Here is a 12,768-nt window from a genome sequence, read left to right on the forward strand (position 1 = left end):
TTAGCAATCCCACCATAGTAGACTGATAGTATCACTGTTACGGTTTTAAGTTCATTTACATTGGCTATATTTCCACATCCTAGATATATATACTAACCCCTTCCCTTACAGAATAATTTTTAAAAGTACGTGGAAAACAAGCAACCTCTGAACATAAATATAGCAGTAAGCCAAGCCGTGCTTCCAAACCATTATCTATTTTGAGAGCATAGAATAATACAACTCAAGCTAGTAAAGTCCCTACTCTTTCAAGTACCTGTTTCATTTCCATAGTTCAAGTCTGTCTCTTGGGATTTGTTCACCAGGCTTACATGATGTATCCTGACGTGACTTCAAAAGATGTAGGGCCTTTCATTTTACACCCAAAGGGAAGTGACAAGATTCAATATTTCTGACCAGTTTCATTTGAACAACAAGGGTAATACCACCTACCTTTAAAAGTGGGATGAGAATTTATGGAATTTAATTAAAGTGGTATTTGTCACATATTTCAGAAACAGAAGCTTTGGTTCTCTTTCTTCCCTCTCAGGCACTTTAGGCTGTAGACCATAGGCCTGACATGTCACATTCTACTTTAAAAATACTCAGCTCCTACTGTTAATGTCCTTGCAACTTTCTAGGTGGACAAGCAAATTAAATGCTTATTCAACTGTCAAAGTGCTAATATGCACAGTCCAGGAAAGTGTGACCAGAAGAATTATTGATCTGAGTCCTCAAAAAAAAAAAAAAAACCACACATGCCTGGAAAACTATTGAATTGGGTAATGCCTTCCACCCACTTCTTTGTTAAATAGCCTGGGACTAGTGAATGTGGGGGAAGTCAGTAAAAGTAAAAAGGCGGTCTTTTTACCTGCAATCCATTACTAATGCAGGTAAAAAGAACAGGGGTGCTAGAAGGATTACAACTGTGTGAGGGAAATGGAAGTTAAATGTGTTATGTACTTTGCTTTAAATGTGGTCACTACAGAGAACAAAGGGAGGTGTAAATTCTTCCCACCATGAAGAGGCCCAAGGACCTCTGACCCATACTCAGAATCAGTGATGGCCTGAGCACATGCATTTAAAAAGCACTTCAATAATCACATCAGAAGTTTGAGGCCTGAACAGAGAAGATCTTTATCCAAATTATAACACGGTTTTTCTACTTGAACCATGTTTTTGTTTTAAACTTTTCTTCAACGAACAGTTACTGACTATTATGTGCCAGGTAGGCACTGACTAATCAGAAAGAAATCACAAGTGCTTTTCAAGTGCTACCTGTTTCTCTGTATATGATCTTAACTTGATTTGTACGATGGCCCTAGGACACTGGCATTATCATTTCACATATGGGAAAGATGGGGTGACCTGCTGTTGTGCCTTGTTTTTAAGTAGAAAGCTGGGAAATCCCAGAAATCCTGTTAAAAGGATAATTTTCACTTGCAGTTGCTGGGCTTTGGTCTTTATCAGACTAAGTGCTTTATCGGAATAACCAAACTAAAAACCCCTTTTTTTGATTTTATGGGGTTAGAGGACAGTAGTGGTGGAATGATCCAATCAAGAGATTCTAGCATCTTTTCAACTAGTAGATGCTTAGGCTTAATTGGGAAGAAAAAAAAGATTTCAATCTACTCTGACAAAGAATGAAAAAAAATGGTACATAATTTTTACCTGCTGCCAGGATCTAAGAGCATCAATGGTCAAAATGCTTTCTGTCATTTCGTTTCTTTTCTTTGAGATAGAGTCTTGCTCTGTCGCTCAGGCTGGGGTGCAGTGGCACAATCATGGCTCACTGCAGTTTCAACCTCCTGGTCTCAAGGTGGTAATCCTCCCGCCTCAGCCTCCTGGGTAGCTGGGACTATACATGCACACCACCACGCCAGGCTTTTTTTTTTTTTTTTTTTTAAAGAGCCCAGGTTGGTCTCGAGCTCCTGGCCTCAAGCAATCTTCCCGCCTCAGCCTCCCAAAGGGCTGGGATTGTAAGTGTAAGCCACCGTGTCTGGCTGATTTCTGTCATTTGTAATGCTAGGGCAGAGAGAGAGCACTGACTATGACTGTGGAGTTCAGTCTTCATTATTCTAAGTGACCCAGCAATCTACTGCCTAGATACCACATCTACTCTCTGTCACAGATCTATGAAGAAGCACTTCTACCAGAAAGTTACACTGAAATTTGTAGAAACTTGTCATTTTGACTTTTTTTTTAATCATAATGTGGGGGCCCAAACTTCTGAGGGTAACAGTAATTCAGCCAAGCCACTGAGTAGATGATATACAAAAAGAGACAAATGAAAATGGACTGCGTGAAACATCAGATCCAAGCAGCAGAAAAACAAGGACAAGGAAGGAGTAAAGGTGTTACACACAAAGAGCCAAGCAGGGCGTACTCAGAAATCGGGTCCTCCTGCCACCAGGTTTGAATGTCACCTGTTCAGATGCACAGTTAAACTTCGCACAGCCTGTGAGAGGGGGAAAACAGGGAAGAACAGAGAGAGGAGAAGAGACAGAACACAACTACAAGATGTTAGAAACTTGAGGCTGGAGTGGTGAAATGCACTAAGATGGCACACAGAAGAACAAGCTTCTGGGGGAAGGTCAGATATGTAAGAGATGAAATATTAGGTCTTAATTCTACCCATCTGCAAAATGCGGAAGCTTTTCTTAGTTGAAATAATGCTAGCTAGTTTGCCCTCCTTGCCAATCGAGTGCATTCTTCCTGTGAAGAGACTAATCTCTAATTTCTGTGAAACTGTGGCAAAGGCACATAAGCCAGTACCTGTATTTTTTTATTCTTCTTACCCAGATGCCCAAGTCTTTTCAATTCTTGTTCTAATATGGCTAGAAGCTCTTTCCTCTGCAGGAATTTTTTCAGCAATCATTAATAAACAGAGCTATATTTGGAAAGTAGATTATGGATAAAAAACTGAATTGTATGGTTATTCACTTTAGTATGCCACTCCCATACTTAAAAGTAACAAAATTCTACAATGGCTAAGAAAATGCATTAGCTTTCAGAAACTGCTAAAACACCTTAGAATTTCATCCAGGAAATCTCAGCCTAATATTACAGCGTTAAGTTCCAAATCCCACATGAGCGAGTCATACAGGTCACACAGATGTAACTTTTCACTGTAACTCCTTGAAAAAAAGTAATTTCACCTAATGGGAGCAATGAGCCCACTGAATCTCATTGTCACTCCACTTCCCTTTCACCCAAAGATTCTTAAGTGTACAACACACAGGCTGTGTTCTGGTCAGCTAGTCTCCCAATCCGCCTTAACAGGCTGTTGTCCCAGGTATGGCAACATCTCCATTTTATTGTTTTTGGCGATGATGGTGGCTTTGTTACCTTGACCTGGAGCAGAAAGGCTTGGTACTGAAATGGCACCATCACTGGTGAAGGCTGAATAGAGGTTGTCACTGGAGGGAGACGGCTTAAGGGGCTGTAACAGCTGATTCTGCCCGGACTCTGGGATGTTGCCAGGAGGGTGGAGGGTCTGCTGGGGGTGCAAGCCTGAAGCTGCACTCTGACCAGACAGGTTACCTGCCAAAAGATAAAGTGGCGTGAGGAAACATGTACTCACTAGGCACTGTTCTTACACATTTGGTTTGTTCCACTGAGTGATGGATGGTGGGTCAAAAGCTATGATGAGAAGAACAAAGTCCTCACTAACGGGAGAAGTGAGGAATGACACTAAGAATCGATACGTAGGCTGGGCATAGTGGCTCATGCCTATAATCCGCACTTTGGGAGGCTGAGGCGGCCGGATCACTTGAGGCCAGAAGTTTGAGACCAGCCTGGCCAACATAGTGCAACCCGATCTCTACTAAAAATACAAAAATTAGCCAGGTGTGGTGGTACACGCCTATAATCCCAACTACTTGGGAGGCTGAGGAACGAGAATTGCTTGAACCCGGGAGTTGGAGGTTGCCCCACTGCCGACTCTGTCTCAAAAACAAAAAAAAGATCTGATTTGGATCAGATCAGAAATTAGCCGATTTCTCTTACAATCACATCTCTACTAATGGACTGCATGACCTGGTCCTAATGTGCTAGATTTGGATATCTGTGAACCCTTCCAGAGAACGGAACTGCTAAGAAGTTTGCAACTGCTTTTTAATGTATTTTAACCTTCTTTTACTTTTCAACTAATTGTGTTAACACTACCATAATTTCACCAAAGGATTAGAAACTGTCTATCCCAATTAAAATACAGTCCAGGGCCGGGCATGATGGCTCACGCCTGTAATCCCAGCACTTTGGGAGGCCAAGACAGGTCGATCACCTGAGTCAGGAGTTCAAGACCAGCCTGGTCAACGTGGGAAACCCCATCTCTACTAAAAATACAAAAATACAAAAATTAGCCAGGCATGGTGATATGTGCCTGTAATCCCAGCTACTAGGGAGGCTGAGGCAGGAGGATCACTTGAAACTGGGAGGCAGAGAATGCAGTGAGCCGAGATCGTGCCACTGCACTCCAGCCTGGGCAACAGAGTGGGACTCTGTCTCAAAAAATAATTCAAAGTTAGCGGGGCATGGTAGTATGTGCCTGTAATCCCAGCTACTCAGGAAGCTAAGGTAGGAGGACCACCTGGGCCTAGCAGTTTGAGGCTGTTGTGTTGTGTGCTGTGATCACACTACTACACTCTAGTCAGCAACAGAGTGAGGCCCTGTCTCTTAAAATAAATAAATAAATAAATAAATAAATAAATTCCATTACTCTCTCTCTATATATATAAATATATAATGGATAATTATATAATGGAATATGTATATATTCTATTACAAAAGAGTATGACTTAACTATTTCTTTGATTTTAATGACTAGCAAGTTCTTTTTTTTTTGAGACGGAGTCTCGCTCTGTCTCCCAGGCTGGAGTGCAGTGGCGTGATCTCGGCTCACTGCAAGCTCCGCCTCCCGGGTTCACGCCATTCTCCTGCCTCAGCCTCCCGAGTAGCTGGGACTACAGGCGCCCGCCACCATGCGCAGCTAATTTTTTGTATTTTTAGTAGAGACGGGGTTTCACCGTGTTAGTCAGGATGGTCTCAATCTCCTGACCTCATGATCCACCTGCCTCGGCCTCCCAAAGTTCTGGGATTCCAGGCGTGAGCCACCGTGCCTGACCAATGACCAGCAAGTTCTTTAACCCAACATAAATGAAATAAAAAACCTTAATCAAGAAGTTACCAATTAGACATACACACAAATATCTATATGACAATTACATTAATCTAAGTTACAATTATGACTAAGTCATCCATTAAAAGAAAGAATCCACCCAAGTTTTACTGAACAGAGAATAATGTATTTTCTTCCAACTGCCAAGAGTTTGGTTAAATGTGAGTTATATGAGTTAACAGGCAAAGCTAAATGTCTATCCTTAAGAATAACCATAAATAAAGATTACCAGTAGATAGCAATATGGATTATAATGGAATAAGCCATTGTATTCACTAAGTCTACTTGTATAAGCTCAAAAAGAGGTACAATAAATGTAAGTCCAGCAGTCAAGGAAGCAAAAATATCAGGAGAGCCAAATTCCTTTGAAATTTAACAAAAATAACAAACGTTCAGCAGGTCACATACAGATGGAGACAGAAACAAAAGATTAGGACAGCTGTGGCTGACCTAGTCCATGGCTTTTTACCTGAAAGCTGGGGGCTTTTATTCCCCAAGGAACTGCTTCGACTAGATTTGCTGCCTTTGCTTTTAGTGGGTCGTCGTCTTCTCCCTGAAAGGGGAGCAGCTGGGGGAATAATAACAGCAGGGGGCACCTTGCCCAGTTTGGTATACAAAGATTCAATTTCATGCTTCTGGCGACTCTGCAGGTCCTGAATCTCTTTAAGATGTCTATGAAAGATAACCAAACATAATTCAAAATACCATAATCCGCTTCATTCAAACAAGAATTAACAGCATATTCCTAAACCTGCTTTCAAGTATGTACTAGTTACTAATGAACATTTTCCCTAAATGTACTACCATGAGATTATAGTTTGTCAACTCACCTTGCTGGCCTGCATTACCCAAGCCATATTACAAGCTCTTAGCCAACAACAAATGGTTGATAATGTATTAGGAGGAAAACACTTCCTGACTTTTGAGGCCATGCACACAATAGCTGAATTTGCTACTCTGATCCAATTTGCCAAACAAAACCTGCCAACATAATCATACATCCAAGTGCCATTACCAGATTCATTTAGTGAACTAATAAAGAGCAGTTAACAGTGATAAAATATGCTATTAATACAAATAATAATACAATAACAATACAGTAACAATAACACAGTAATAATATATTAACAATGAAGAAGTTCTAGAACTAGAAATGCTATGGGTCTGTATTGTATAAGTACAAGAGAAGCTGCCTGTGCCTCTGAGTCAGAGGTTGGGAATCGTGTGTGTGTGTGTGTGTGTGTGTGTGTGTGTGTGTGTGTGTGTGTTGGCTTCTGTGGCACTCACTGTCTCTTTAAAAAAAGAAATGAGACATTAGCATATTGTGGCAAAAATATTATTAATCTTGGCTCTAGGATCTAGGACTTAAAACCTTATCTGACATTCTTTCACAAGAAAAAAATATACTTACTTATCTCGTAGTCGTCGCAGCTCTAACTTTAAGTCTTCATCTTCGATATCTGACTCATTGTCACTACTCATGTAAGAGGAGTTAAATGAATTACTAAGGCTTTGACTTAGATTCTGGATAGGAAGGCTCTTTGAGCTCAGTTGATGAGGGGAGTGTGGACTACCTGAACCATCATCCACATCCCTACTTAAAAAGGCGGCCTCCAGGTCAGAAGATGGCCCATTTAGATGTGAAGGCTCTGACAGTTCAGGCTTTTCTTTCTTTGGTATCACAGCAGGAAGAACAGCTTGTTCCAAATCCATAAAAGGAGGAGATGCCACTGGTCCTTCTTTCTTTGTGTCAGTGATCTTGTCCTCAGTTTTCGATACAGAGAAACGACCCACTTTGTTTGCTGTAGTTGTCACCTGAAAACGTCCAACCTTGGTAGGCTGCCCAGTGTCTGACTTTGCCTCTGAGGCAGTAGTTTTGTGGGCACTCTCTGGCACATCTGAAGAGATACCAGGGATGGTTATCCCATTCGGCTCTGGTTTCACCAAGGTACTCTCTGGACTGCTACTTGACAACACCGAGGACTCTGAAGTGCTGGATTCAAAATGAACAGACTTTGCATCTTCTGACTTACTTTTACCCTCTTTCTGGGTATCATCTGCTGTAACTGAAACCTGATGAAAAAAAGAACAAAGATTAAAAACTGAAGTTCTCAATATCCAATTTCTATCACAGACAATTTAAAAAAGGAAAAATAAAGTCACTTTATTTCCCTGTCAACGAGTAGGCTGGTTATCTCTTTACATAGTGCCTCCATCTTTGACTATGAAGAAAAATTGAATACCATCACAGAGAACACATGTGTACAGAGATGCAGATTCTGTGTGGCTATGCTTACAAAGTAAGTAATTTACTTTCGTATTCGATGTCATACACAGAATTCAGATTTATGTCTTAGTCAACATATAAATCACAAAAGGTCAGGGCCAGGCATAGTGGCTCACGCCTGTAATCCCAACACTTTAGGAGGCTGAGGCAGGCGGATCACTTGAGGTCAGGAGTTTCAGATCAGTCTGGCCAACGTGGTGAAACCCCGTCTCTACTAAAAATACAAAAATTAGCCAGGCATGGTAGCGTGTGCCTCTAATCCCAGTTACTTGGGAGGCTGAGGCAGGAGAATCACTTAAACCCGGGAGGCGGAGGCTGCAGTGGCCTGGGTGACAGAGTGAGACGCCATCTCAAAAAAGAAGATAAATAAATAAATAAATAAATAAATAAAATAAATGAACAAGATGTAGAATTTTTAGGGTTGCCTGTGAATAAGAAAAACTACAAGGTAAATGTTAAATGCCTGTTAATCCTTAAGAATCAACACAACTAACTGGTGACTAAAAAAGAGGAACCAGATCCTTGCTCTGGTTTGTCCATGTATTTACAGATACAAACTCAGCCCACCTATAAACGCTCAGGACCTGTTCACAAATGAGAAAAATATCACTTACTCTTCCCAGCCAGAAAATGCTCACATGTTGGACAGTTAGTAAAATAAAGCGATATGGTATCATGTGTTTTAATTTAAAGAATTAATCTTTTTTTTTTTTTTTTTTTTGAGACGGAGTCTCGCTCTGTAGCCCGGGCTGGAGTGCAGTGGCCGGATCTCTGCAGCTCACTGCAAGCTCCGCCTCCCAGGTTCACGCCATTCTGCTGCCTCAGCCTCCTGAGCAGCTGGGACTACAGGCGCCCGCCACCTCGCCCGGCTAGTTTTTTGTATTTTTTAGTAGAGACGGGGTTTCACGGTGTTCGCCAGGATGGTCTCGATCTCCTGACCTCGTGATCTGCCCGTCTCGGCCTCCCAAAGTGCTGGGATTACAGGCTTGAGCCACCGCGCCCGGCCAGAATTAATCTTAAAGTTATTTTAAATGTGGAAAACATTTTTATACACAAAGATGTTTGCTGTTACTTATTATGTTGGAAAAATTAGAGATGATGATGGAGACTGGTTAGGTAAACCAATTACTGAATGGGGAAAAAAGCTGTAACATTTGGAACAGGAGAAATGGTACTCAATTTTAAATACACACTTGTACAAGGAGTGGAAGGAAATACACCCCAAAAAGTAATCTTGGGAGGTGGGCGGATAGATAGTACGACTATCTACCGTGTTTTTACTGTTCTAAGTAATCTATATTTTCTTTAGTATATATTACTTTTATTAGGAAAATGCTAAAAAGAGCTATAAAGTACTATGTAATAGAAATCACTAGACTGGCAGTTATGTCCCAAATAGGTAGGCAGTAATTTTATTGTATAGACAACTCTTCCAAAGGAAGGAATCAAGGCAACGCAAAGTGACTGTCTTACCTGAAATCGTCCCATCTTAAAAACACCAGCTCCTGAACTAGTTGCTAGGACAGGGCCTTTTTCTGTGACTTGAGAAACTGAAACACATACATGGATGAGGAAAATATAAGTGTCTCTTTCCAGTTAACTTATTTTCCCTTTGGCTAGAAATACAGCAAAACCAAACTACACACGAGGAAAGCTGTTAGAGGCAAAGAGAACTTCCTTATCTCCTCCCTCCATGAGGCTTTGTCCAACAGGGGAAAATAGTTATTGTTTGCTCTACTACTAGATACCAACTATAACATTAATACATACTATAAAAACAAAGGTTAACAGGCATTAAAAACTCACTACTCATTCTTTAATTCAGAGATATAAGTGAAATGAAGGATGAGATGTTACTGAGGACGTTAAGGACCCATCTTTATTTTATTTTATCAAGATGGAGTTTCGCTCTGTTGCCCAGGCTGGAGTAGAGTGGTACGATCTCAGCTCACTGCAACCTCCACCTACTGGGTTCAAGTGGTCCTCCTGCCTCAGCCTCCCGAGTAGCTGGGATTACAGGTGTGCACCACCACACCTGGCTAATTTTTGTATTTTTAGTAGAGATGGGGTTACACCATGTTGCCCAGGCTGGTCTCGAACTCCCGACCTCAGGTAATATGCCTGCCTCAGCCTCCCAAAGTGCTGGGATTATAGGTGTGACTCACCATGTCCAGCCAAGACCCATTTTTAAATGAAAACCAGCTAATTTTATTTTCTCAATGTAACACAGGCAAATTCTAGAATAGGATAGTACAGTTCTCAGAATTATTATTATTATTATTTGAGACGGAGTCTTGCTCTCTCGCCCAGGCTGGTGTGCAGTGGTGCGATCTCGGCTCACTGTACGCTGCTGCACCTCCTGGGTTCATGCCATTCTCCTGCCTCAGCCTCCCAGTAGCTGGGACTACAGGCACCCGCTACCACGCCTGGCTAATTTTTTTGTATTTTTAGTAGAGATGGGGTTTCACCGTGTTAGCCAGGATGGTCTCGATCTTCTGACTTCATGATCCGCCCACCTCAGCCTCCCAAAGTGCTGGGATTACAGGCGTGAGCCACTGCACCCAGCCCTCAGAATTATTGATAAGTAGTTTTGGGCAATTTTAAAACCTTTCTGGGGAACAATGCTTTCAGTTTCTTTCTAGATATATATTTATTTTATATAGCTAGTAGAACATTGAGCAATTTTGATGTTTTCATGTAATTCTATATCTTTGAGATCATTCCATATCAATGCCTCATTCTTTTTAATGATTGCGTAGTGTCATACCCTATGCATATATCATATATATATTTCACATTTAATCAGGCTTCTACTGATGGGCATTTAAATTATTCAGAATTTCTTTTCTTTTTTCCCTGAGACAGGGTCTCACTCTGTCCCCCAGGCTAGAGTACAGTGACGCCATCACAGCTCACCACAGTCTCAACCTCCCAGGCTCAGGTGATCCTTCCTCCTCAGCCTCCTGGGAAGCTAGAACAACAGGTGCATAGCACCACATCCAGCTAATTTTAAAAATTTCTTGCAGAGATGGGGGTCTCACTATGTTGCCCAAGCTGGTCTCAAAATCCTGAGCTCAAGCAATCCACCTGCTTTGGCCTCCCAAAGTGCTGGGATTACAGGCGTGAGCCACTATGCTCGGCCCAGAATTTCTTGCTATTTTAAAAATAAATATTTTCTTATAGATCTGTACAATAAATACACCGTAATGAAAGTGCTGAATTATTTCCATTTAAGACTGCAGTAGACATCACTATTATAAATTGATCCCCACAGAGGCTGTACCAAGTCACTTGTGGCTATTAAACCCCTGAATTTACCAATGAGAGGTGGGAACTGCTATCAGCTGTAGCCTTACTTTGTATTTCTATCATTACGGATATTAAATATTTTCACGTCTAAGTTTCCTTTTCTGTATCTTCTGATTGTTTTTTGGTTCACGCTGAATTTTAGGAACTCTATATTAGCAAAACGAATTCTTTTTGTGATATGACTACACATACCCCTCCCCCTCCCACAAATATATATATTTCCCCAGGTTTTCATTTATCTTTGCAATCAATGGCACTTTTCTTCCATGAAGAAAATTTTATATCTATTACTACTTGCTTCTGGATTAGACATTGAACTTAACACCTCTATTAAACGTATCTGAGAACTCCAAACTGATCCACGGACCAAATTCAGCCTACTGCCTGTTTTTGTAGATAAATTTTATTGAAACACAAACTTATTTATTTATGTATTGTCCACGGCTACTTTTGAGATCTGAGTAAGTTGCAAGAGACTATATGGTCTAGAAAGCCTAAAATTTGTACTGTCTCGCCCTTTGCAGAAAAAAAGTTTGTCAACCCTGTTCTAGACAGTTGAAAAAAATCCCCTTATGATTTCATATAATACTATTTTATGATACAATATTTCATCTTTGGTCCACTTGGACTTTACTTATGTCTAGGCTAGTGATCCACCTTTGCTTTTTTCAAGATGGCTTTCGAGTTGTTCTAAACCACTTATAAAAATATTCCATCTTTCAGCCAGGCGTGGTGGCTCACGCCTATAATCCCAGCACTTTGGGAGGCCAAGGCGGGTGGATCACCTGAGGCTGGTGACCAGCCTGACCAAGATGGAGAAACCCTGTCTCTACTAAAAATACAAAATTAATGAGGTATGGTGATGCATGCCTATAATCCCAGATACTTGAGAGGCTGAGGCAAGAAAATCGCTTGAACATGGGAGGTGGAGGTTGCAGTGAGCTGTGATCATGCCACTGGACTCCAGCCTAGGCAACAAGAGCAAAACTCCAACTCAAAAAAAAAAAAAAAAAAATTCCATCTTTCAATGATTTGAAAAGCTACCTTTTTCATATTCTACATTCTCTTTTTATTGGTAGCAAACTTTTAATTTATTATTTTCATTGTATACATTTGATAATCTACATTATCATTTCTAGACTGTTCTAATGATTTGCACATGACTTCTTTTAAAATGAGAGCCAACTGAGAATATAACTGCCTTGAAGATAAAAATATTTAAATTGACTAACTGAAATCTTACATTTGTATTTCCATACAAATATATGTCCAGACTATTCAAGCTTCTATCCCTATATATCCAGTGTCACAAAAGCTAAGAGGTTATCAGTAAATTAACTTTTCTAAATACAGTATGCTTTAATTTCCTAATCTCTAATAGCAAGGATCTGGCCTAGCTAATAATGAAGGGTCTTATCATTACCTCCTGTATAACCTTCCCTCTGCCAAATAACAACAGAATAGATTTATTAATTTTCAAGCTTCAGATATTACTACCAATGCTCCTCAGTTATCAAATACATGGAAATGTGTCTTTGAAACAGTAAACCTCCTGAATCAACTGCAGGTAGGACTGGAATTAGTAATATAAAAAGAAGAAGGATGTTTCTCACCATCCTTCTGAGGCTGTGCTCCTGCTTCTGTAACTGCTGCTGAAGCCACCACGGACACAGGCTGCAAAACATACACAGACAGACACCACAAATCTTTAGCTTCAGTCACTCAGACTTTGGCCTTGTTGCCTTTCCTATGGTCTTTGTAAAAGGGCAGAAAGAAAGTATATGTGATGAAACACTTATGTCTGAGAACATTTTCTTTTCTTTCCTTTTTCTTTTAAAGTCTAAAAGTCTGATGTAAAGAAAGGCACCTGTCAGGGCCGGGCATGGTGGCTCACACCTGTAATCCCAGCATTTCGGGAGGCCAACATGGGCAGATCATTTGAGGTCAGGAGTTCGAGACCAGCCTGGCCAATATGGAGAAATCCCGTCTCTAATAAAAATACAAAAATTAGCCG

At 40.7% G+C, this 12,768-nt stretch overlaps 1 protein-coding gene across 7 annotated transcripts in view; it reads right to left on the reverse strand.

Moving 5' to 3' along the window:
- Positions 1-12,768, reverse strand: part of WNK1 (WNK lysine deficient protein kinase 1) — a 156,765-nt gene that overhangs the window by 7,391 nt on the left and 136,606 nt on the right. For 6 of the 7 annotated variants that reach the window (XM_025401989.1, XM_025401988.1, XM_025401987.1 and 3 more), the window contains 5 exons: positions 12,368-12,428; positions 8,919-8,995; positions 6,570-7,231; positions 5,628-5,830; positions 3,328-3,522 (listed from right to left, as the gene is read on the reverse strand). In XM_025401989.1, coding sequence (XP_025257774.1) covers positions 3,328-3,522; positions 5,628-5,830; positions 6,570-7,231; positions 8,919-8,995; positions 12,368-12,428 — 1,198 coding nt within the window. Of the gene's footprint in view, positions 1-2,365; positions 2,438-3,327; positions 3,523-5,627; positions 5,831-6,569; positions 7,232-8,918; positions 8,996-12,367; positions 12,429-12,768 lie in introns of all 7 variants that reach the window. The other variant, XM_025401983.1, reaches the window with a different exon arrangement.

Source organism: Theropithecus gelada, chromosome 11 (genome assembly GCF_003255815.1).
Source record: "Theropithecus gelada isolate Dixy chromosome 11, Tgel_1.0, whole genome shotgun sequence".
NCBI classification, from domain to species: Eukaryota; Metazoa; Chordata; class Mammalia; order Primates; family Cercopithecidae; genus Theropithecus; species Theropithecus gelada.